The sequence below is a fragment of the Mesoplodon bidens genome (genome assembly GCF_964165515.1).
Source record: "Mesoplodon bidens genome assembly, chromosome: 18".
Lineage (NCBI taxonomy): Eukaryota > Metazoa > Chordata > Mammalia > Artiodactyla > Ziphiidae > Mesoplodon > Mesoplodon bidens.
The window spans coordinates 47,106,858-47,132,727 of record NC_138175.1 but is presented as its reverse complement, the minus strand read 5'-3'; the positions used below and the strand labels follow the sequence as shown (position 1 = coordinate 47,132,727).

At 48.7% G+C, this 25,870-nt stretch overlaps 1 protein-coding gene across 1 annotated transcript; it reads right to left on the bottom strand.

Moving 5' to 3' along the window:
• Nucleotides 1–102: 102 nt before the first annotated feature.
• LOC308605614 (kunitz-type protease inhibitor 2-like) lies at nucleotides 103–23,794 on the bottom strand. The gene is made up of 6 exons (XM_081215837.1): nucleotides 23,426–23,794; nucleotides 8,667–8,837; nucleotides 3,805–3,858; nucleotides 3,118–3,279; nucleotides 2,722–2,757; nucleotides 103–1,393 (listed from the first exon to the last, which is right to left on the bottom strand). Exons 1-6 carry the CDS (start codon nucleotides 23,529–23,531, stop codon nucleotides 1,227–1,229), a joined length of 696 nt encoding a protein of 231 aa, XP_081071963.1. The 5' UTR covers nucleotides 23,532–23,794; the 3' UTR covers nucleotides 103–1,226.
• Between the last annotated feature and the right edge of the window lie 2,076 nt (nucleotides 23,795–25,870).

Sequence of the window (25,870 nt, the reverse complement as noted above, 5' to 3'; positions counted from 1 at the left end):
AAACAAAAATCATGGATGCTGAAGTGGGTCATTAAAAAAAATAAAGTGTAGTATGACCAAAATTCTTTAAGATTTTTTCCCTTTTTGTTTTTAATTAATTAATTAATTGCTCTAAAGCGCAAGCTCAGTAGTTGTGGCACATGGGCTTAGTTGCTCCATGGTATGTGGGATCTTCCCGGACCAGGGATCAACAAACCTGTGTCCCCTGCATTGGCAGGCGGATTCTTAACCACTGCGCCACCAGGGAAGTCCCTAAGACCGACATTTTAAAAAAGTGAAATAGAGTAAGAAAATATCAGAGCTTACCACAGGTGGTAAGGCTAAGTGTTGTTTGGTGAAACTTTATGGGCACTCAGTTGGAATATAAGATGTATTTCATTCAAGAAGATCTGAAAGATGCTTTTTTTTTTTTTTTTTTTGCCATACGCGGGCCTCTCACTGTTGTGGCCTCTCCAGTTGCGGAGCACAGGCTCCGGACGCGCATGCTCAGCGGCCATGGCTCACGGGCCCAGCCGCTCCGCGGCATGTGGGATCTTCCCGGACCGGGGCACGAACCCATGTCCCCCGCATCGGCAGGCGGACTCCCAACCACTGCGCCACCAGGGAAGCCCTGAAAGATGCTATATTTTTAAGAAGTCTGTTTCTGGAATGGGACATCTCATGTAGTGTCCTGTGGTAACTTTGGTAGAGTTTAAATTAGCATTCCCACAAAGAAAGAAAGCACATACTGAAATTTATTTTAAAAGGGAAGGCCGTGTTTATTAAACTTGTACATTTTACTTTCTTCCTTTCAGAATCCTAATTTAAAAAACTTATGTTTCTGCTTACTTTAAAAAAAAAACAGAAAACAAACAAAGGAAACTATTAAAACATCACTTGTGACGGGAAAGGAGGCAATAGGATTCAACATAAGCTAAGAAAACTATACCTGAAGCAAAGAAATAAATCGAAGAGGAACCCACTCCGATCTAGGGCTAGAACATCTGCAACGTGCACAGCCCTTCATTAAGAGAATTTCCAAAGCAAACCCATCCTGGGAGACCAGGGAGCAGCCCTCTTACCTTCTGGATTAACAACCAGGCCAAAAGCCCTAATGATCGCGCAAATACAGACAAATCACTCTATTTGAAAAAGCACACACGTGTTCGACACTTGTCTCTCCTCCCTTCGCAGATTCTCTTCATTAACAGGGGGTTGAGGAGGGCAGCCCCTTGGCGACAGGGCATTCACAGGATGTAAGTGTTCTTGACCAGGTGCTCCTTGTCGTCCCCAGAGCTCCAGACAGTACGGAGGGTGCGCTCCTGGTTCCTCCGCGCCACCCTGATCAGGCAGGCCACGGAGGCTCCCAGCAAGAGGAACAGGACCATCACGAACAGCCCTGCCAGGACCACCACTGTGGATGAGAGAGAGGCCTCAGAACCAGCAGGATGAGGCGGGCCATAGCCAGAGTGTCCACATGGGCTTGGGAGGAGGACCAGCAGCCCTTGGGCCAGACGTCCCCCCACCCCAACCCAGAAGGCTCTGGAGAACAGACACTGCTTGACAGGAAGTCCTCAAGGAGAGTCCCTACTGTCCTGAGAAGTAGGTTCCTGAGAAAAGGAGGTGCTATGCTATGTGCACATAGACAGAGTGGCTACTTGTGTTCCTCCTTTTTGAACAAAAAATCCCCACTTCAACTCTGTACTACCCTGCCACCTCTCTGGGGCAATCTGCACAGGAAAAGCACACATCTCTGGTGTGTGTGTGCAAACACCACCCCCCCCCCCAACCAGCCACAGAGAGAGATGTGGCCCTGCAGCTGGCTGGGGTGGCTGCCTGTGGAATGACGGAAGGGCAGAGGCACGGGTATAATCGGAGCAGGGCCGGGAGGGGACCCTCATGCTCCTAAGGGCCCAGGTAGATTTAATAATGGTTGCCCCACTGCAGTCCCACTGGTCAGTTAAGATGCTTTTTCTTCAGGCGGGGCTCCACCTAAGGAATGTGGCCTCCTATGGCAGCTACCCAGCTCCCTCTCCCCACTTGGCTGCAGAATTGGACAGGGTCAATTCACTCTCCATCTCCAACCCTCCAGATCCCTATGCCTGGCAAACCAGGTTCCAGCTTCATTTCTCTTCTAAAGCAGAGCAGACACACAGGCCAGGCCTGGACTCCTTAACAGGGAAACAGGTGGAAAGAGGCCAAACCAGTGTGGCAGGTCTTTTGTGCAAACACTACCATCCATGATTCAGGCTCAGAATCAGAAACAAAAGCTAGAGGAGGCCTAGCCTCCTTGTCAGACCAGACTGCTTGGGAACAACAGCACTGGCTGGGGCCATGCTCCACCCACACATGGCAAGGGCTTTCCACCCTCCTTTGTTATCACCCATGACCAACTCTCTACACCCCATGGCAGTAGAGTTCCCCCCCAAAACCTGGAGTTAGTCCCAGGCCTGAGTGCAGCAGATCCCACACACCTAAAACAGTAGGAGGTGTCCCCCAGTCCCCCCGAGGCTGCCTAGGCAGAGACGGCCTCACTCCTAACCCGTTTATGTACACTGTACAATGGGACAAACATCCACCACATGTTCCAAGCTGCCTGGCCATTCTCATGCAGAAACACGACTTTCTAACAAAACGATGTTTACAGTGAAGGATGATGTGCCCGAGACGACATGAGCCTGCAGAAAACACAGCTGAGCTTAGTCAAGGCAGGCAGGTGGAGGGGGGCAAGGGGCCGTTTACCTTTAGTGCGGGGCAGGGCAGGATACAACTGCTTGCCTGGAAGAAAACACACAACCCTGAGGTCAGCTTTCAGCCCTCCTCCCCTCACAGCTGCAGCCACCTGAGGATCCCCCTCAGCCCTGGGCCTTCACGCTCTTTCTGAACGACTTCTTCCAGCTCCTCTGAGGGTTCTGAGACCTTGCCACCCCAGTAGGGACCTAGGACACGTGTGCCCAACAGCTGGGGCCAAAGCCCACCCCTTTCCCCACCAGGGAGCCAGAGAAGACTAAGGGCAGAGTCCGAATGACAGCATTTGCAAGGCCTTCATTTTAGGGATGAGGAAAGGGACTGGTGTCCTCTCAGGAGGGTTCATCTGCCCACGGCTGTTTCTTGGATTTAGGAGTCAGGCAGACTCACCGAAGCAGCGCTGCATGCACTCCTCCTTGGAGAGGTAGCTGTTTTTATTGCCCCGGCATCCGCCGTAGATGAAGTTATCACAAGAGTTCTTCTCGGCATTAAAGTACCAGCGTGGGAAGGATGCGCGGCAAGGCCCAGTGATGGCCTTGGCAGTGCAGTGCTCTGGGAGTGAGACAGCCCAAGGGATACAAATTAGCAGGGCCCAGGAGAGGTGAATGGAGCTACAATGCTCCCAAGCAGTCCTATGGCTGCCAGCCAATGGGGAAAACCTCTCTGTTAAAAGAAACTTGGCCATTACAGACGTGGCCATTCTGGCCCCCATTTTCAGGCATCTTTCTCTTTATGGCCAGACTACACTGTTGTGGAGGTTATTCTATGTCAGTCACTGTTGTAGGCTCTCCATGTGCTAACTCGGTCTCTGAACCTTCAGAGGGGTCTCCACTAGGCCCCTCATGTCACAGTCAGGGACTCTGAGGCAGGGCTACAGCATCCCGCCCACAGCGCAGCCGGTGCGAGGCCGAGGGCCTGCTGGGGCACATCCTGCTCCCTGCTGCCCCAGGGCATGCTCAGGAGTCCTAACACCTGGGAAAGGCCGGCAAGCCCTGCTCTACAATACCCGTCATGGAAATCCGCACGTGTGTCTCAATTCCCAATGAAGTAAGAAAACATGTTTTTTAAGAGGTATACCTTCATAGTTGAAAATATCACCGGACAGGTCATCAGAATCCTGCCTTCTGGGAACTGAAACACAAACATCCGTGTCAGGGAGGCTGGAATGGACACAGGACACGTCGCCTAGCTGGGGCTGAGTCTAAAAGGGCCCACCGAGGGAGCGTAGACACTCTGGCACCTGGAAGGGAGTGGAGCCCCCCTCTGTGGGCAGCTTTGCTCCATCACCTCCCAGTCCTAATGGGCTCTACGGCACACACAGAATGAATGCTGGATGGGGAAGCCTGCCTGTCACCTCAGGGGTTACTATGGAAACTAATCCCAGCCACAGTTTCTGGGGTGATGAGGAAGACCAGAGGTGTCCACTCTCGGACACAGGGAGGAGGGTCCCTTATTCTCTTGGGGGAATTTTCTTCTGAAACAGGACAGAAACCAGAGTTATGATGCCAGTTATGATGCCCCATGGCTCTGGATGACCTTGCAGAGGCCAGCCTGGGAATAAGCAATGAACCCAGGCAAAGCAATGGTCAGGACAGTCACAGGATTCCTAGCCTAGCAAAACGGGAAAGTGACTTTAACCTAACTCTCAGCATTCTGCAAATCCACTGAACTAATAAATGCTCACTCTCATGTGGGTGCTGAGGTCAGAGTCAAAGGACCAGAATCAAGACTGCAACCAGTGTGTGGCCAGTGGCTGACCGGGGGCCATCCTCAAATGGGGTAGGGGCGGACTCCCTCCCTCCACAGCAGGTCTCGCCCGGCAGAACCCACTGCCTGGGGACTGGCCTTTGGGAAAGCTGGACTGGACTTCCCAGTGCATCTGAACCACTCACCCCCGGCTCCTGATGCAGAGGCCTTTAAGCATAAAGGAGGAATGGGGCAGCTGCTGTCAGCACTACAAAGCAAGCTAACACAAAGCTCCAGGTCAAGGACTGCAGTGGGAATGGAGGCGGGGGTGGCAGAAGACAGAGGACTCTTAGCACAGGGAGGGAGACGGACAGCAAGGACGACACGGAGCAAAGGAGATACAGCAAGCAAGGAGGTGGGATAGGGCAGTGAAGACAGCACGAAGGTTGAGGCCAGGGGACTGGAAGCCAGCCCAAAGCGGGGGAAGGGGTCTGAGCCACTTGCAGCAGTAGCCACAATCCCTTATCCCCCAGGAGGAAGCTGAGGTCAGCCAGGAGGCACTGTAGAATCCCTCAGCCCTCTTGGCTGCTGAACTCCCCAGCGCAAGGATGCTGGCCAGGAGCCGGAAGCTGGCAGCCCAGGCAGAGCCCCTGTTCGCCAGCTGTGAGTAAACAGAACCAGGAGGTGGAAGCCCTTGTACAATGCCCAAATTACAAATGTCCTTTCACATTAGCCATCTGCATGGCCCTCATTCCATCCTGGGTCTTTTTCAGAACCTACCACTTGGGACAGAGGAATGTGCTCCATTCCTGGACAGATCATGGATGGTGTTTACTACACGAGGACAAATGAAGAGCACAGTGAGAAAGTGTACCTCCAAGATTGCCTGGTGAAACAAAGCAAGCTGTGTCCCTGAGGAGGCTTGGGCCTGTGTGCCTCTCACAGCGACTCCCATTTCTCCTTTATGTGGGCCCTTCAGTGCACATGCTGGACCACAAACCTGCCAGAACTTGGAAAATAAGGAACCAAGACTGTCCTTGCGGGTTAAATTTTAAGATCAACCAGCTGGGAATCAGAGCAAAGACGTGTGAAATGACATTATAAAAAGACAGAATGGCTTCCAGGGCCAAATAACCTGTTGAACTGTATTAACTCACCCAATGAATTAAAAAAGTGAAGGCCGGGCTTCCCTGGTGGCGCAGTGGTTGAGAATCTGCCTGCCAATGCAGGGGACACTGGTTCGAGCCCTGGTCTGGGAAGATCCCACATGCCGCGGAGCAACTGGGCCCGTGAGCCACAACTACTGAGCCTGCGCGTCTGGAGCCTGTGCTCCGCAACAAGAGAGGCCGCGATAGTGAGAGGCCTGCGCACCGCGATGAAGAGTGGTCCCCACTCGCCGCAACTAGAGAAAGCCCTCGCACAGAAACGAAGACCCAACACAGCCAAAAATAAAACTTAAAAAAAAAAAAAAAAAGTGAAGGCCGTGGGACTTCCCTGCTGGCGCAGTGGATAAGACTATGTGCTCCCCAGTGGTTAAGAACCCGCCTGCCAATGCAGGGGACACAGGTTCGAGCCCTGGTCCGGGAACATCCCACATGCCATGGAGCAACTAAGCCCGTGCACCACAATTACTGAGCCTGCACTTTAGAGCCCATGAGGCACAACTACTGAGCCTGCGTGCCACAACTACTGAAGCCCATGTGCCTAGAGCCCGGGATCCGCAACAAAGAGGAGCCACCGCAATGAGAAGCCCGCACACTGCAATGAAGAGTAGCCCCCGCTCGACACAACTAGAGAAAGCCCGTGCAGCAATGAAGACCCAATGCAGCCAAATATAAATAAATAAGTAAATATATAAATTTATCTAAAAAAAAAAGATGCAGGTGTGTTAAAAAAAGACTATGCACTCCCAATGCAGGGGCCCTGGGTTCAATCCCTGGACAGGGAACTAGATCCCACATGCATGCTGCAACTAAGAACTCGCAGGCCACAACTAAGGAGCCCCACCAGCCGCAACTAAGAAGCCTGCCTGTTGCAACTAAGGAGCCCACCTGCCGCAACGAAGACCCCACACAACCAAATAAATAAATAAACAAATAATTTTTAAAAAGTGAAGGGTGTGCTCAGCACTGTGAATGTACTTCATGCTACTAAACTGTGCACTTAAAAATGGTTAAATGCTAAATTTTACATTATATATATATATATTTTGTTGTTGTTGTTTGTTTGTTTGCTTGTTTGTGGTACGTGGGCCTCTCACTGTTGTGGCCTGTCCCGTTGCGGAGCACAGGCTCCGGACGCGCAGGCTCAGCGGCCATGGCTCACGGGCCCAGCTGCTCCGCGGCATGTGGGATCTTCCCGGACTGGGGCACAAACCCGTGTCCCCTGCATCAGCATGTGGACTCTCAACCACTGTGCCACCAGGGAAGCCCACGTTATGTATATTTTATCTTGCACACACACAAAGCTAAGAGGGTGGGTGGAAATGCAAAAAAGGGAGCGCTGGCAGGGTCCAGGAGGGAGGAACCCTCCCTTGTGCAGAGGCGTGGGGCTGGCCTAACCTGATGCCATTACACGTTCCCATCACAAAGCAGCTCCCCCAGTTCTGCCTCTCCCCTCATCAAGCAATGTTCTGGGAATGTCGCTGAGAGGTTTGCCTACACACACTAAGGGTGCAGGCACAGGGACAGAAGTGTCTGGTCCCTTTGGTGGTTCTGGTTCTCATTATAATTAATTAATAAACTGGCATTCTCATTATCATTTGGCTCCCCACAGAGCTTGCCTGCCTGGGAGAAAATATGTTGCCAAAGAGAACGCCTCAGGAGCTGTGCAGTGCAGCCACGCTCGGGTGCCAGCAAATGAGCTTTCCGGGACCTCAAGGCTGGGGCCAGACTCTGGCTTGACCTCTAGGAAGATAGCTGTCTGCCTTCTCCCAGCAAAACACTACACCCTGTGGCTCCTTGCAGAGACATGCCGCCTTAATGCCCACTGTCCACTGCTTGTGTTCTTAACACTTAACTTTCCCCCTGAGAAACCAAGGAGTAACCAGAACGGAATGTACATTTGCAACTGTCAACGCCTGATTGGACCGCAGCTGATAGCGGAAAACCGTATTTTTCTCCATCACCATCTGGTAAGGTTGCCAGTTGCCCCCCAACCCCCGCCCCAAAAGTGAGGAACTCATCTGTACAATCCAAAACTAATACCAGCCACCTCGGCTCTCCAAACACTTGTTGGGCGCCTGCCGGGCACTGGGCACACAAAGGTCAATAAAATGTTCCTCAAGGCACTCAGTCACTGCTGGGCTTGTGTGTCTGCGCATTATGTTTTAAACCTCAGTTCACAGCCAAGACCACTGTTGTCTTCCTCTCTTTACACACAACTTTCATAAGCTTATCTGATTTCTGAATGCAGAGTTCAAAGCCAAGAGAGATTACCGCCAGTGCGGTGAGCACTGAGGGCACCAGCACATTCTGACACAGAATCATAATCCAGAGTTGACACCAAGCTGTCAGGAAAGGATGCAAGAAGTCCCGTAACAATGTTAAGGAAATCGCCAATGAAAATCTTTGACAGTTTGGCTGGCCCAATCAGCGGCTCTCTGCAACACCTAGGAAGGATCAGGCCCCAGAGGACCAATATCGCACTGCCATCAGGTCTCAAGGAGCCCCTCGAGGCTCTGTTCAGAGCCAGTGCACACTGTTGTGGGGCTTTACGTTTTTATTTACACTGGGACGCTCTCAGGGTCAACAGTATCTTGATTCCACAGAATCCCTCACGAAGGCTGAGAGAAGGATGGGTTCCAGAAGTATGTTCTAGTTTTAACTTGATTCATAACTTGGCTGGCTGGGTGAGCTCCTCAAGTCATTTGTCCCAAGGGTAAAAATAACCCAAATGCCCAGGAAGCAAGGGGGGCAGCCCGTCTGAGTAGACCTGGAGGACTCTGCTCAAACCAGGCCTGGCGTGGGACCTGCTCTCAGTAGTGGGAGAAGGGAAGTTGGGGAGAAGACGCAGTCATGTCACCCCTCCCCTGGCTTCAGTCTGCGGCCTACTCTCCCCTTTCTGGGAAGAGGAGGGAGGGTACTGCTGTGAAACCACCGTGTGGGCGACCTTCACACTGTGCCTGTTTCTTCTGCTTTTAAAAACGTCTCCCAGTTTCAGCAGTGAAGAACTGGCAAAGAGCAAAAGGCAGCTATGTCCCAATTAATAAAGTGTCTCTAGATAATAAAACTTCCCCAACAGAACTGTCTTACCTGTGACACCAGCACACTTTGCAAGACACTCCTCCTTGGTCATGTAGTTATTGTCATTCCCTCCACAGCCTCCATACACAAACTGTTGGCAGGATCCATCAGTGACATTGTACCACCACCTAGGGATGGAGGCCCGGCATTTTCCCACACTCTTCGAAACTCGGCAAAAATCTAAAATACAACTAACCAGAGACCAGTTAGCTTGGCAGGGCAATTCTGGCAAGACAGAACATGCACAGACCTGTAGGAGAAGGCCCACAGCTTTCCAGAGCCCCAAGAGGAGAACCAGAGCCTTAAGTTGCAGCACAGTTCCTCTGTGAACTGTTTCTGAAGTGTTGCCATCAGGCTTACCTAGTGATTCCTTCTTTGTATAGGAAGGCATCATCTAACAACAAAGACACCAACCCACCAGACTGAACTGAATTTCAGCTGCGTGTTGATTTTGTCCCTGCCCCCATTATCAAACACACAGACATCCAGTATAGAAAAAGGACTTTCAAAGGCAAAAAAATAGACTGCAGGACCCTTCTGGATATGTTCCCATCAAACTGGGCCAAGGGGAGCTTAGCACTGAAAGGCCAGAGCTGGGACTTCCCTGGTGGCGCAGTGGTTAAGGATATACCTGCCAATGCAGGGGACATGGGTTCGAGCCCTGGTCTGGGAAGATCCCACATGTCACGGAGCAACTAAGCCTGTGCACCACAACTACTGAGCCTGCGCTCTAGAGCCCACGAGCCAAAACTACTGAGCCCACGTGCCACAACTACTGAAGCCCACAGGCCTAGAGCCCGTGCTCCACAACAAAGAGAAGCCAGCGTGTGTCCCTGGTGGCGCAGTGGTTGAGAGTCTGCCTGACGAGCAGGGGACACGGGTTTGTGCCCTGGTCCGGGAAGATCCCACATGCCGTGGAGAGGCTGGGCCCGTGAGCCATGGCTGCTGAGCCTGTGCGACAGGAGCCTGTGCTCCGCAATGGGAGAGGCCACAACTGTGAGAGGCCCGCGTACCGCCAAAAAAAAAAAAAAAAACTTCAAAAAAGTCAAAATACTATACTTTGGTAGACCCAGCTTAAAATCAAAATGAACCAAAATGCAGAGCATGACTTATTTCTTGACAGCCCGTTTCACTGCCTTCACAAAGCCTGATGCCAGGCACATTCTATGCACGATTTCTAATAGTCACAATAAAACTGTGACTCATGCAGTAACACCCCCACCCCTGCCCTTTACAAAGCAGAACACTGAGGCTTTGGGTAGGTTAAGCTAAGCAAGCAGCAGAGCTGTATATGAATTCAAATTGGTCTGATCAGAGAGCGCAGGCACAAACAAAACGACCCCTTGGATGGAAAGAAAGAAAAAAACCACTATAGTGACGGGCCGTGGGAGAAACATGAAACTGAAGTTGCCTAAAAGCCAAAACATTCCTCAAGGCTTCATCACAACTGGAGGGCTCACCAAGGCCAGGCCCTCTGCTAGGCCCGTTTATGGCGACACTCAATGACAGGGTCATAGATAGCATCATACCAAAGAACTGGCCAAGGCTGAGGGGAATCGGTTGGACAATTTTCAGGAAGTTATTCCTTAATAAATAACTGTTCTTATTAAGAGATGACAAAATGATATACTGGTCTCAGAATAGTTTTGGAAAACAAACATGAAAAATATGTTTCAAGTTCTATTTCTGTGCTCACAAATGCTACTGCAAAATTAAATACATTCTATACGTTTTCAAAACAGAATAAGAAAAACGGAAAAGCTGAAGGGCACCAAATTTGGATACACTTGCTTCAGAATATGGAAACATGGAATTCCTGACTTTAGGAAACAGTAACATTCTCTTGGAAAGTATTAAAAATGGTTAAAATCACACAATATCTGACATATGAACCTAAATTACAAAACCCTGGCAGGCATTCTGAACACTGGCTATTACAAAATTGCCAAACAACTGGTCTTTGTCACAGAAAACAGGTTTCTCTGGTTCTAAAGTTGCTTGAGGTTTTTTTTTTTAATTTTTTATTTCTTTATTTATTTTTGGCTGCATTGGGTCTTCATTGCTGCATGCAGGCTCTCTGTAGTTGCGGCGAGCAGGGACTACTCTTCGTTGCAGTGTGCGCGCTTCTCATTGAGGTGGCTTCTCTTGTTGCGGAGCTCGGGCTCCAAGGTGCGCGGGCTTCAGTAGCCATGGATCGCGGGCTCTAGAGCGCAGGTTCAGTAGTTGTGGTGCACAGGGTTAGTTGCTCCGGAGCATGTGGGATCTTCCCAGACCAGGATCAAACCCGTGTCCCCTGCATTGGCAGGGGGATGCTTAACCACCGCTCCACCAGGGAAGTCCCTTGATATACTTTTTACTCCCGTGGGTGCTATAAACTGAAGAACATCAACTTCTTGCCTCACTGTGTACTAATAAGAAAGCCCTGGATCACCTCACAAGCTTGGAGCCACTCATGAAATGGTACTTCTCCTCCCCCCAGCTGTTTTCTCTAGAGCGAAGCTCAGTAAACTTCTTTTTATGATGGGCCAAATAGTAAACACAGGCAGAATAGTGTGAACTCATGCACAGCAATGGGAACAATTATGAGTGTTCCGTGACCTTTAAAACGAAAAACTGTGGGCTATAAAGGTATAGAATAAAAAAGAAAAAAAAAAAAAGAATATTTATTTAGTACGCTATAAGTTAAAACATCAGAAACTTGAGAATTGGGGCTTCCTTGGTGGTGCAGTGGTTAAGAATCCTCCTGCCAATGCAGGGGACACGGGTTCGATCCCCGGTCCGGGAAGATCCCACATGCCGCGGAGCAACTGTGCGCCACAACTACTGAAGCCTGCGCACCTAGAGCCCGTGCTCCGCAACAAGGGAAGCCACCGCAATGAGAAGCCCGCGCGCAGCAACAGACCCAACACAGCCTAAAATAAATAAGTTTATTAAAAAAAAAAACAAACTTGAGAATAGAAGTGTTTAATCTTCTTTGTAAATAAATAAGTCGCCAGGAGTAGTGTGAACAGTGCTTGTGAAGGTCTTTACTCATATAACTCATGATACATAACAAGCATCTTCTCAGTTCGCCTTAGTGAAGTGTCACACCTCTTTCTAGGTTTGGATCAGCTTCCAGCATTTTATCCTTTGCCCTTCAATGACACAAAATTGCTGAGAGTTGCTTGACTTTTTCTGGAAGTTTCTGCCAGCGACACTTCCACTGGATCATCCTTTTATTGTCACAACTACTTTCCTCATTTCTGTCGATAAGCTCCTCTGGCTGCATATCCGGTCTCAAATGGCAAGCAGTGTCCACATCCCCACAGTTAATTCATTCTTCTATCACTCTGTTTATATTCAATTGGAATTTCACTTCCAGTGTTATCACTTTTTCTCTTTGCTACACTTTGGTGTTTTTTTTGGCCAACTTCCTCTAGTGATTAACCATTTTTGTAAACTGTCACGTATACCGGGAAACAAGGAAGCAACACAACTACATGCTTTGCTGTGTATGAACTGAGTAACAGATGTGCAGTGACCAATCACTATGCACATGTGTGATTTACACAATGATTTGTGACTGAAGAGCTAGTAGCTGAAACTTGTGCTGTACCCAAGTACTCACAGTTAGTTTATTGTAGTAACGGAAGTCTGTGCATGTTGAAAACTGTGCAAAGCAAGGACTGCCTTTCTTTCAAGCTTCATGGGTCACCTAGCCTAACTATTCAGCTCTGTCACGGTAGCATGAAAGCAGCCTAAGGCAATATGTAAATGAACGACCATGGCTGTCATTCCAATAAAAATTCATTTCATATAATTTTTACGCCTTAAAATATTCTTTTGACTTTTTCCAACTATTAAAAAAACGCAAAAGCCATACTTAGCGTGGAGGCCGTATGTAGGCAGTGACTACGAGCTGCACTTTGCCAATCACTTCTTTGGAGAGTGTTGCTAAAAACACCCTGCTCAGATTTTCCACACGCCCCACCCCGTCATATCACAGAACTCAGCACGTCCTACAGGTGTGGTCAGATGCTATCACATAGACTCCTAGGGCTCACATTTCTATGACAACACTGACCACACCTTCCTCAGGTTAATCCTTTGCCAAAAATGCTGCAGCACACCCTTCCATCACTAAAGGCAGCTCTATTCTTTTCATTAAAGCCACTTAGAATTCTAAGGATAATGGCTAAGGGAAATGATTTGCTACAATAATCCTCAGACATCTGAAAATACTATTTTATACAAAAAAATAGGAGAGAATACACTTCACTCCTCAGTATCAAAAAGTAAACAAGAAGAATCAATTAATTCAAGAGTTTCAAAGAACAGGGGCAACTATTGCCATATCCACAAAGGGCTCGGTGCGCACAGACCTACAACAGCTGAAAATTCACCACCAGAACACCCGGTTCGTGCTAGTGAAATAACTTGTGAGACATCCGCATAATCGAATACTCAGAGCTGTTTAAAATAGACAACTGGGGCTTCCCTGGTGGTGCAGTGGTTGAGAGTCCGCCTGCCAATGCAGGGGACACGGGTTCGTCCCCTGGTCCGGGAAGATCCCACATGCTGCGGAGCGGCTCGGCCCGAGAGCCATGGCCGCTAAGCCTGCGTGTCCAGAGCCTGTGCTGCGCAACAGGAGAGGCCACAACAGTGAGAGGCCCGCATTGTGCAAAAAAAACACAACAAAAACAAAAAAACAAATAAAAAAATAGACAACTACGTATGTGCTGGTATAGAAAAGTGTCTGAGAGAAGAACAGCAAAAGAATGGTTTACATATTATGATTCCTTTTTAAATTGTTAATTTAGATATGAATCTACCTTTAGGGAAAGTGACTAAAGGAGGGAGAAGCTTTTCCAGTTTTTCTTTTCCATGTGTATCTTTTAGTACAATTTGAGTATTCTAATTTTGTGAATGCATTACTTGTATTTTCTTTAAGGGTTTTATCTGGAGAGTGGATTATTGTCATCCCTTTTGTTTGCTTAAATTTTTCAGTTAAATATTTCATGGTAAATAAAACTGAAGGTACTAAATTCCCTAGTATCCTGAACAGTAGTAAGCAACAAGTGTTTGGTGAATAGCTAATATATGTAAATAGGGCGATCATATAATTTATCCTCCAGATTAAGACACTTTTCAGAGTGAGAAGGGGTATTCTTTTTTTGGTGTGTGTGTGGTACGCGGGCCTCTCACTGTTGTGGCCTCTCCCTCTGCGGAGCACAGGCTCCGAATGCGCAGCCCAGCGGCCATGGCTCACGGGCCTAGCCGCTCCGCGGCATGTGGGATCCTCCCGGACAGGGCACGAACCCGCGCCCCCTGCATCGGCAGGCGGACTCTCAACCACTGCGCCACCAGGGAAGCCCGAAAAGGGGTATTCTTAATAGTTACCGTGGGAAACACAGTGGCATAAATTGGAACCCTCCAAGGTAAACTGAGCTGAGTAGCCATCCTACATAGAAGGCACCCACTGGGAATGTAGTCCTTGACCTCCAGGGGTTTACAATTAAGTTAGAGGGCTTCCCTGGTGGGGCAGTGGTTGAGAGTCCGCCTGCTGATGCAGGGGACATGGGTTCGTGCCCCAGTCCGGGAAGATCCCACATGCCACAGAGCGGTTGGGCCCGTGAGCCATGGCCGCTAAGCCTGCGCGTCCGGAGCCCGTGCTCCGAGTGGGAGAGGCCACAACAGTGAGAGGCCCGCGTACCGCAAAAAAAACAAAAAACAATTAAGTTAGAGCCACAAGACTGGCTTGGATAGAAGAAGAATAGAAAGAAAATCACACAAGGTAAAATATTATAATCACACCCTAAATTCAAAGGGCTTGTAAGCCACACAAGGTACAAAGGAAATGAGCAAAGGCTCTGGTATAGGGAAGTGACACAATAAGGAAGAGTCACTTGGCAAAAGTGTGTAGGACAGATGAGAGGACAGGGCCTGTAGGAAGCTGTTCTGGTAAAGGACCAGGGTGTGCAGGAATTCCTGGCTGCCTCTTACTAGCCCACTGTTTTGGGGTGGGGATGGGAGGCAGCTTTCCTAACCTCCCTGCCCACCCATTTCCTCATTCATAATAAGGGAACAATAATACATGCAACAAAAATGTATAAACCTCTCAATAAAGCTGGAAAATGTATAAACCCAGTATTCTTCAATTCGGCAAGCCCCATATTCTCTGATTTAGGCCTGGCTAATCAAAAAAAAGTACAGATTTTAGAGGCTTAGAGTATCGAAATCAGGCTCTTGGGAGGCTTAGGAAGATAAGGCAAAGCTCTGATTATAGACCTATCATATCTGTGACATAATTAGAAATATGTATTTGTTCCCTCCCCGCCTGCCCTTCCTGATACAGAGCTCCTAAAACTCTTGTAATTTCCTGAGAGCTGGAGCATGTTCTAATATTTGTTCTTTGACCCACGTTTCTGACACAAGAACTAAAACCCTGGCAATCTCTGTAGTAGTACGATTGTCTTTTTGTATGCCAATGAATTGAGAGTGGCTGGGGGAGCCCTAGAAAGCTTCAGGGTGGGGGCTGGGGGAATTCCCTGGCGGTCCAGAGGGTAGGACTCCTCGCTTTAACTGCAGAGGGCCCGGGTTCAATCCCTGGTTGGTGAACTAAGATCCTGCAAGTCTTGTGGCACGGCCAAAAAAGAAAAAAAAGGATGGGGGCTGGTTGTCAGAAAAACCAAGGCAAGATTAAAGGGTTGGAACTTTCAGCCCCACCCCCTATTCTCCGGGGAGGGGAGAGGGGTGGAATACTGAGTTAATAATCAATCATGCCTATGTGATGAAGCTTCCATAAAATACCCCAACTGAAGGGGTTAGGAGAGCTTCTGGGATGGTGAACACATCCACATGCCAAAAGGGTGGCTCACCCCAAACTCCACAAGGACAGAAGCTTCTACACTTGAGAACCCTTCCAAACCTCTGTCTTCATTTAGCTGTTGATTTGTATCCTTTATAATAAACTGGTAAACGTGTTACCCTGAGTTCTGTGAGCCACTCTAGCCAATTGGATCCAAGGGGGTCATGGCAACCCTTGATTTATAGCAGGTTGGTGAAAATGACAGGGGACAACCTCGGACTTTGACTGGCATTTGAGGGGGGAGAGGGAGTCTTGAGAGACTGAGCCCCTAACCTACAGGATCTGTGCTCACTCCCTGCGGTTTCAGAATTGAGTTAAATTGCCGAACACCCAATCCGTGTCTGCTGAGAACTGCTTGATGTGGAAAAACCCATACATCTTGTATCAGAAATATTCTCTGTAGTAAACAGGAGAGTTTCCTCTTTAAAATTCCTTCAGGTTACAGTGAAATCTGAAATGTCAGCACGAGAACTAACTTGAGGACAGTATAAATACAACTCAGCCCAAGCTGAAGTGAAGGCCTCTCTGTGTGATTTGTACCCATTCTGGATCTACTTAGTATAAAAATGTTTTTTGACAAGTTTGTTAGCAATAAGTCCCATTTTGTGGCACCTAGATTTGTGTTTCCCGCTGTGGCATGCACCATTTATTAATCTTGAGGTTATCTTGACCATGGCCTGTCTGGGAAAGGGCATTTGCTCAATGTAATTTGAATTCACTGGTGAGTAATCAAGTGGGGAGATTCAGCTGGCTTTCCCTCCATAGGTCCCATTGAGTTAAATTCTGTGGACTTGCAGATGCATTTCTTAAAAACAATTCAAATGGAAGGGACTTCTCTGACACAGGGACCAATCATTAAGAGTGTTGTGAAAATTAAAGGCGTTTTTTACTCCATTATAAGAGCTTAAAACATTTGGCACAGAGCTTTGAATAAGTAGTAGATATTATATTTTTATGAAGACCAGACTACTGTAGGAACAGTGGGAATGAAGATAAAGGGAAGGATGACACATTTCACTAGTGAGTCCAACGGAACGTGGTGACTGACAGGATAGAGGGGAAATGGAAAACCAAGGTACAAACTCAAGTCAGTGAGTCGATCAAACCAACCCAACCATCACTCCTTCCCTTTGTTTTTCTGCTGTGCAACCACCTGCCGGGCCTGAAGACACCAAATTCCTTATCTTCACCTACAGTAAGACAATGGCAGACTATCACACAGATCAAAGTCCTGCAACACTACAGTATCAGGAGATTCAGAGGTCGGAGACAAGAAAATAAGAAAAATTATGCCTTGGTTACCCATTTGGACTTCAAGTTATCTTTTCACCGAGCAATGAGAGAATAGTAAAGCTCTGTGTCAGTGAAGAGGTACTGAATACCAGGGAGGCCGATATTCAAGGCTCCTTTAATTCTACTGTGCCAAATTCCAAGTTGACATGTATTTTACAGCCAGTCTTATTTCAAGGTGACCTATAAATCCAGCTATTTTGCTTAGTTGCATAGGTTCTACATACTTGAAGCCTTCTGTTTCCAGTACGGAAAGCTACTAACTAGCCACATCCTCTAGGTTCTGGTGCCTGGAAGTTGTCATTATTAGGATAAGTCATTCAGAAACTTTAAAATGACCCCTAGGTATCTATGAGGCAAGAACATGTACAATGACAAATCCAACCCAAATTATAAGGCTCATACAATCTTGCTGTTTCCGATATTTCATCTTGGCATTTTAGATATAAAATATTTAGCTATAAAGGGTCACCTATTCCATCAACCGCCGGCACAATGCAAACCACCACTCCTAGCCACTGTCACCGCACACTCACCACTCAAGCAGGACTATACGTCCCGCCCTTACCTAAAGTCATAACTGGAAGCACAGTGCTCCATCTGAATAATGTGTACGGAAGGGCCTCCCTGCTGGCGCAGTAGTTAGGAATCCGCTTGCCAGTGCAGCCGACACGGCTTCGAGCCCTGATCCGGGAAGGTCCCACATGCCGCGGAGCAACTAAGCCCGTGCGCCACAACTACTGAGCCCGCGCTCTAGAGCCTGTGAGATACAACTACTGAGCCCGCGCTCTAGAGCCTGTGAGGTACAACTACTGAGCCCACGTGCCACAGCTACTGAAGCCCGTGCGCCTAGAGCCCGTGCTCTGCAACAAGAGAAGCCACCGCAGTGAGAAGCCCGCTCACCGCAACTAGAGAAAGCCCGCGGGCAGCAACAAAGACCCAACGCAGCCAAAAACAAACAAACAAACAAACAAATTTTAGAAAAAGGTCCTAAATGTTAAAAAAAAAAAATTTGTAAGGAAACAGTAGTTTCAAAGTCTTTCATGGAATTGTCTGTTAATTCACATTCAGGGGTTCTTAACCTTTTTTGAAACATGGACCATTTTCAGAAACTAATTACAGCTAATGGACCCTCTACCTAGAGCAATGTTTCTCAACCTTTTTTTCCATTACCACCCCACCCCAGGAGCCTTTGTAGACGTGTTTTTCCTAAGCACCACACTAAATTTCAATACCACAGACATATAGGTATCTATGTAGGCCTTTGAAAGCCCTTATAATAGCTATATTATATAGCTATATATTATTTCATCCCCACCCCCACCCCGAACATGTCCTAGACTCTAAATGACTGACCCTGGAATAAACACGGACAAAGTACCAAATATGAACTCAGGAACTTCAGATTACGGGGCTTCTGAGGCCAGGGACCCAGGACCCCATTGGTGAGATCCATCTCAAACACTTGCCTTCATTTCTAAAATGGCTTTCCAATCATGAAAAATGTGCTTCAAATAAACTTCAAAGTAACTAACTCCAAAGTTCCTGGGCCTCAGCATCCAAGTTCCAGCACTCCTTCATAAGTTTTCAAAAAGGTCTTGTCAGAAACAAGTGAAATGACATTTGTGACCAGGATCACACAAGGACATCCATAATCGACACACTAATGCTCCTGGGGTCATTTGCAAATTCCTCATTAGTCATGTGACCAATGGGCCACCAAGGCCTCCTGGGGTTAAGTCATTTCAGTGTGACCCCTTCAGGGTTCTCTCCTGCCTCACATGAATCACAAGCTACCTCATCCCTTATTTGGCCTGTCAGTCTCAGGACATGGCAAGCAGAGGTTTGGCTGCCTGGCCAGCTGCTACCTGAAGACAAGCCTGAATGTTGCAAATGACTCTGGGGATAGGTAAAATGAGAAACAGGTTGGGGGCTGGCTTTCTCTATTACAGGCTGACTTCTCAAATACTGACCAGGGCAAAGGAATGTTTCTGGTGGCAAGGGTCCACTTTCCCTCAGTGGACCTAAAGGCAAGCCCCTCAATGTTCTTCAGGTATAGTCACCATTTGAGCCTCAGAGGCCATGTTTTTAGTACTAAGCACACCAAACCTTACCTTACTTTTTTCTTTTTTTTTAATTGAAGTATAGTTGATCTACAATGTTTCAAGGGATACAACAAAGTGATTCAGTTTTATATATATATATATCTTTTTCAGATTGTTGTCCATTATAGGTTATTACAAGATATTGAATATAGTTCCCTGTGATATATGGTAGGTCCTTGTTGTTTATTTTATATATAGTAGTGTGTAGCTGTTAATCCCAAATTCCTCATTTATCCCTCCCCCCACCTTACTTTTCTTTATAGTACTCATCACCAAGTCATCTATTCATTGTTCATTTATTTATTGTATTATCTTCTTCTCATTACAATGTAACTGCCATGGATAGGGGCGGGAGGGTGTCATCTGTTTCATTCAGTGCTTTGTTTCCAGGGCCTAAAACTGTGCCTGGCCCTTGGCAGGTGTTCAATAAATATGTGCTGAATAAATATTTCAAACTGTCCTGGAACTAAACTGTCTTGCCTGCGAGTTAAACAAGTGCCTTTTCTGTGAAGGACAAGAATACTACGAGATGCTACTTTGGAGAACTCCCAGCTGATCACCAACACCAGCTGCACTTTCCATCTTATCTGTCATCTTCTCTTTGGCCACTCAGTTTACAACTATCTATGGGGGTGAGGAGAAGAAAAAGGAGTGGTGACTAATAACATGCTTCTTGGAGATTTACTGGAAAGTTCACTCTTTCAGTCAAAGTTCTGGGGAAACTAATTAATCGAAGAGGTTGATGCTCATGGAAGATCACTTCAAAGTGTGGTGGAGGCTCTCACATGAATGCTGCTGCACTTGTCTCCAGTGGAAATTCCCAAGAACAATCAACGAAGGGCTATGAGCGAAGGAACCATTTCCACAAGTTCTGATGCATAAGTTATTGGCAGCAGGAACTACACTTAACTGACCACTCCTAAAAGGAATTTCTGAGGTTCTATTCTGAAAAGGAATATATTATCTGCCTTTGTATTGATCGAAATTATATATTTGGGGGCACTCCAAATACCAGGACTTATCATCCGAGAAGAGATTAAAAAATCATGCACACTTGTGGCCACCTGATAAGGGGTGTTCCCTAACAACAATAACACACATACACACACTCACTGCACTGTACAATTTATAAGTAGCTATTATGTTTTATCTACCTTTGTTTCCTAAATGGGGCATACTCTTAACATGGGAGTCACAACTCTAATGCTTAGAAGATACAGAGGGCAGGCCAAGTGAATAAATACAGGCTGAGAAAGACAGTCTTCTTTGACCTTCCCAAAAGAAGTACTTGGTGCCACCCCATGGCTGCTATGTGGGAACACTGGACTGGCACCGCCAGATCTTCAGGTTTTTCAGGCAAAGCCAAAAATAAAAATATTTCATAAAAAATTCTCAATCCTAGAAACTGTACAAGTCACATAAAGCCTGTTTGAGGCCTGCTGGGAACAGCCAGTTTATAATCTCTACGTGCTTCCATGCAGACTGGCACTCTCCCTGAATGCTACGAACACCTGAACACCCACAGAAGTATCAGCTTTCCCCCACCTCCATCTGCAAAGGTCTGGAGTCAGGACACTTTGCCAAGCCTCCAAATGTCCACTATATCCCACACCCCTTCCTATCTGCCCTCCACCACCCAGTGCCTCACCAACATTGTCAGTCTCGAGACCATGTGACCCTCCTATCACTTGCTTATCACCACATCAGCCCCAGACTCCAGTTACCCTTCATCACCATACATCCTGTTTTGTCCGCATCTCCCTTCCCCCAACTCCTGGAGTCTCTGATACTCATGGCCTAACTTAAAATCTCTCAGTTCTTCAATCTCTTCTCTGAACATTCTTGTCACTTTCTTACTCTAACTGAACCCAGCTCTCCCCTGAAGATATAGCTTCTCTTGTGCCCTTCCAAGTGGGCACTGCTTCGACACCATTCTCCCTCCACCCTCAACACCCAGTTATGAATCTCATCATCAGAGTAAATCGTATCCCACCTTGTGGGTCATTTGCTGATCCAGGTCACTGCTCCTCACTTCTCCATGATTTCAGCTCCTGGCTCACTGTCACTCCCGCTGCTGCTCCCATCATCAGTCTTGGTGATTTCCATATCCAGACAGGCGATCCTCCAACCATCCTGGCCTCTTGGTTCCTAGACCTCCTCTCCTTCAGTGATCTTGCCCTCCCTGCAGCCGCTCCCTCCATGGTCACCCCTAGACCTTGTCTCAATAATTGCAGCCTCTTCAGAACCTCACTTTCATGCATCTCCCTCATTGCCCACTGTATCCCAGCTTCCTAGTCCAGTCTCTTCAAAATCTCAACTCCAACAATCCACTGGCCCTACCACCTTTCCACTACCCCTCAGCCTCCTCATGTCTTCACACAGATCATTATGATCGCCCCCGTATACACATTCATTTCACACTTCCCTCCCCTCCACCATACTCATCTGGAGGTACCTGTGCAGCTGTGTGTGGCTGGAGAAACACCTCACTCTTAATGGATGACCTTGCTTCCTGAGAAAAATCGAAGCAATCAGAAGGGGTGGAGGGATAAAAACTACCTCCTGCCTCAGATTAAGTTGTTGAAACCTTTCATACAAATACAACTTCAGATAAGCAAGGGCAATAGTTCACCCAGCCAGATAGGAGTACTTCTGAAAGGTCAGTAGGTCCAGCCAGCTGCCGCAGCTGGGGAAGCCACTGGGAACAAACAGAAAAGGCCTCTGCAGCCTGACCTGCCTTTGTCAATTACTATTGTGTGACCTTAGGCAAGATCTGTAACTTCACCACCACGCCAGGTTGTTTCAAGGATTAAGGGATGCACAAGAGCTCAAAGTAAGCAATAGATGTTAGCCCCAAACTCAGTTTTGATAAAGTCCCAGGCCAGGTAACTGCAAGGTATATCCTAACATAATTAATTCCTCTAGAAAAGTCCAGAAGGGCTGACAAATTCTAGTTCAGACCACAAGAATGAGCAACACCTGCATTCCTAACTCCCTGGAGCTGAGTCTCTCCCCACTGGCTCTTAACACTACTCCCCACCCCCCAACTCAATTTTTCCTCTCTGCCTCAGGCATAGGGAAATTAACAGTCTTCAGAAGACACCACAGGCGATGACTTGGTGCACATACATCCTGCTTGCTTTCTTTCCATCCACAACGCTGGCCTATAAAGCTACCTGGCTCCTGCCTATTTTCCCCACTTGGCATCCTCCTCCAGGCCCCCACCTCCCCCGCCCAACACACTCCTGCTCTAGTCACGCTGTTATCTCTTTTCCTCCAATACCACCAAGCTTGCTCCGGCCTCAAGGCCTTTGAACTCCACTACTTCCAATTGGATCCTGAAGCCTCTGTGTCGCTGCCACTTGCTCATTCTTCATGTTAGACCTCAGCCGTCACTGTGCTCAGAAACCTCCCCTGACAACCAGAGCTAAAGGGGCCCCCATCATCTTACATCATCCCTGTTTGTCTACTTCACCCCGTTCAATTACGTCTTACTAATTTAATACTGTGCTGAGCGCTCTTTATTTGAATGTTTACTCCCTGTCTCTGTCTATCCCACTAGAATATAAGCTCTCTAAGTGCAGGGACCTGGCTTGTCTGAGTCACAACAGTTATCGCTGCTGCCAGCGCTGCCCCTGACACATAACAGAGGCTCAATAAATTTTGCTGAACCAACGAATTTTTCTTTCAAGAGATCTATTTTCAAAGCCTCCTTGTGGCTGTCTGAAGCAGTAAGGTTAGACCAACACTTGTTCAAAAGGACCTTTCAGGCCAAACTTCCATAGAGTTTAGAGGGTGAAACAGCCTTACCCTCCACCAACCTCTAAGGACCGGGCCAAGGAATCCAAGCCCAGCTTCTCAATGCCAATATTCTTCTTATACCAAGAGGCTCCCCACCCCTTGCACCCTGACAAAGTTTGTTCCCCCCAACACTTTTGCCTTGCTTTTCCTTCCTTTGGATATCACTGAGAAACACCCTTCTTCTTGGAGGCATTCTGCTGCAACTGAACCAGAAAGGTTTCTCAGGAGGCTACTGTCCAATATCCAAAAAGGTGGGGGCGAGGGCTTCTTTCCTGAGGCTCAAACGGCCACCGGGTCACCGAATCCAAGCCCCACCCGCTGCGGCTGGCCTCCCTGGGCTTTCTTGGAACTTTTCTCTGCCAGGAAGAGGCTGGTCTTCTGTTCGGCCCCTCACCTCCTTCCTGCCACAGGAAGGGGCACTGCCACTCTACTTGGTCAACAGCGCTAGTCTCCTCCCTCATTCACAGGAAACTTTTCCCAGCCCTGGCTCCTCCGCCTGTCCTCACTCCCAAGGGCTCCCAAACGTCTTTCCCAAGGTTCAGTCTAGCTACACACCCTGAGCTTCACCAAGTCGCCCCCAACTTCTTCCCCCGCCAATTCTCCCCGCTCAGACCCTGCCCAGGGCCTCCTCAGACCCCCACTTACCCCCTCGACCCCGCCCCTAACGCCCCGCCTTCGGCCTCTCAGCCCTCCACAGCTCCCAGGAGACCCGCCCGGGCCCTCACCGTGGACGCCACGTTCTCCGTCGGCCGCCTCAGCCCCGGAGAGGAGCAGCGATGCCAGCAGGGCGAGGAGCGCCCAGGACCGCCTCAGCCCACAGAGCTGCGCCATGACGGGCTCCACCGATCCGCCCAAGCGAGGCCTCGAGCTGCTCGCCGTTGGGGTCTCGCGATCAGGTGCGGGAAGACCCTTGCCGCGCACGCGCACTGGAGCGTGTCGCGTTCAGGTGCGCGCGTCCCCTCGCCACACAGGAAGAATCTGGGAAGCACCTTTCTCGGTCCTTTGGTGTGCGGACACTCTGCCTCCTGCGCCCACGATGCTTTAGTTCGCTCCTCGCTTGCCCCGGACTCCCCCCACCCTTCAGAACCCCGCCACACCCCGCCCCAGACGCTCCGTGGGCTCCAGAGATAATGGCGGCTACCTCGAAGCTGCTACGGAAGGTGGAAGGCCAGGGAAGGGGCGGGGCGCACCTGGCGAGGCGGGACGCGTTAGAGCGCAGGCGCAGGGATCAGGCACCTGAGCGGCCGTCCTCCTCCCTGGGCGCACCTGGGTCCGCCCCTGGCACGGGGTAAAGGGGCGGGACTTGCGTTGGCTCCGCCCAGTGGGGCTTAGACCGCGCGCCGGCGCTCGCAGGTTGAACCTCGGGGCTCTGGCTGCCCTTGCGCGTGGGCTTGTTGACCACGTCCGAGCACCTTCGCTCTTGGATTGGGCCTCTGGGTGGGAGGAGAGGTCGCAGACGTGCTCATACCGGAAACCTGTGGTTTTTGCCCATCTTGCTTCAGCCTTCCGTTGAGGGCGAGGGGTTTATTCTTCCTAAATTCCAGAGTTCACTGAGCGCCTACCCAGAGGTGACCACGCCAGAGTGGTCCCTGCATCACCAGACAGGAACAGCCCAGCACAGTTATGACAGAAGCATAGGGCAGAGTGATTATGGATGAAACAGCGCAAGCACAGGCTGAGTGATCAGAGGCTGCGTGGTGGAAGACCTGGGAGCCCAGACAAGTTCCCCATTCAGCCTGAGAGAGGGCCAGGGAGGGCTCCCGGAGGAGGTCATAGACCCATGAATGAACAAGAGCCCCAGACCCTGCCTCCACAGTTCCTAGTACTTAGATGAAGACAGATAATTGACCAGAGGAGGATAGGTGTCAGGGCTGTGATGGGGAAGCACAGGCAGAGTAATCAGACCTGAAAGGAGGAAAACCCAGAGGAGGCATCTGACCAGCTTCCGGGCCAGGGGGCGCTTCCTGGAAGAGGGATATATGAGCTGAATCTCGAAAAGAGGTTAGAGTAGGGCAGGCATAGGAGTAGCCAACAGGATAATTAAAATAAGTATATTATTATTTAAAACACCTAACAGTGCTATGAAGGAGATGAATTAAGGGCTGGGATTTACAGAGAACAGGTGATGGAGGAGGTGGTTTTGACATGAACCCTGAAGGATAAGAAGGGCTGATGAACAAACATTCTAAGCAAACAGCAAATGCAAAAGTCCTGAAGCAAGAAAGACACAGTGGGCTTCCCTGGTGGTGCAGTGGTTGCGAGTCCGCCTGCCGATGCAGGGGACACGGGTTCATACCCCGGTCCGGGAAGATCCCACATGCTGCGGAGCGGCTGGGCCCGTGAGCCATGGCCGCTGAGCCTGTGCGTCCGGAGCCTGTGCTCCGCAGGGGGAGAGGCCACAACAGTGAGAGGCCCGCGTAACGCAAAAAAAAAAAAAAAAAAAAAAGACACAGTGTGTTACAGGAGCCAGGGCCACACCCACTACTTGGCCTCCCTGCAGACATAATAATATGTGAAGAACCTTAACTGGATTATCAAAGTGGTGTTTACCTTAAACAGTTAAGATTTTATGCCTGCCATCTTCTTTAATCTTGCAGTGAGGACCTACCAAGTTTATGATTAACCTCTCTATCCAAAATTTTGTTCCGTTTCTTGTCCTGCCCCTGTGCCCTTCAGGATTGAGGAGTATCAAAGAAAAGGGGGATTGAAACCAAGCAGGACCCTGTGGGGCCCTCCCAGGTACAAAAGTCCTCTGTTTCTTTTTTGTAGAAAAAGACTTTGGTCTCTTAGGCCTTCCTTGAGTTCCAAAGAGCAGACCCACAGTTACTAGTTAGGGAAGTAAAGGAACGCAGAAACAAAGAAAGGGGCAAGAAACAATAGTTCAGTGATAAAACAGAGTCCGTCCCTCCTCAAGGGATATACATAACAATCTGACACATATCTTTAAGTTTTGTTTGCAGAAACTAAGACCCCCACCCAGGTGGAGGATGGTGACTAAATGCTGACCACAAGCATCTAGACCCCAGACTGGTTGGAACCAGAAGGTTGATGATTAAGATTCCCAAAACATCACCCTGTTACCTCACCACCAACCAATCAGAAGAAAGTCCATGAGCTACAACCCTCACCCCAAATGTTCTTTTAAAACCCCTTCCCTGAAAGCCATCGGG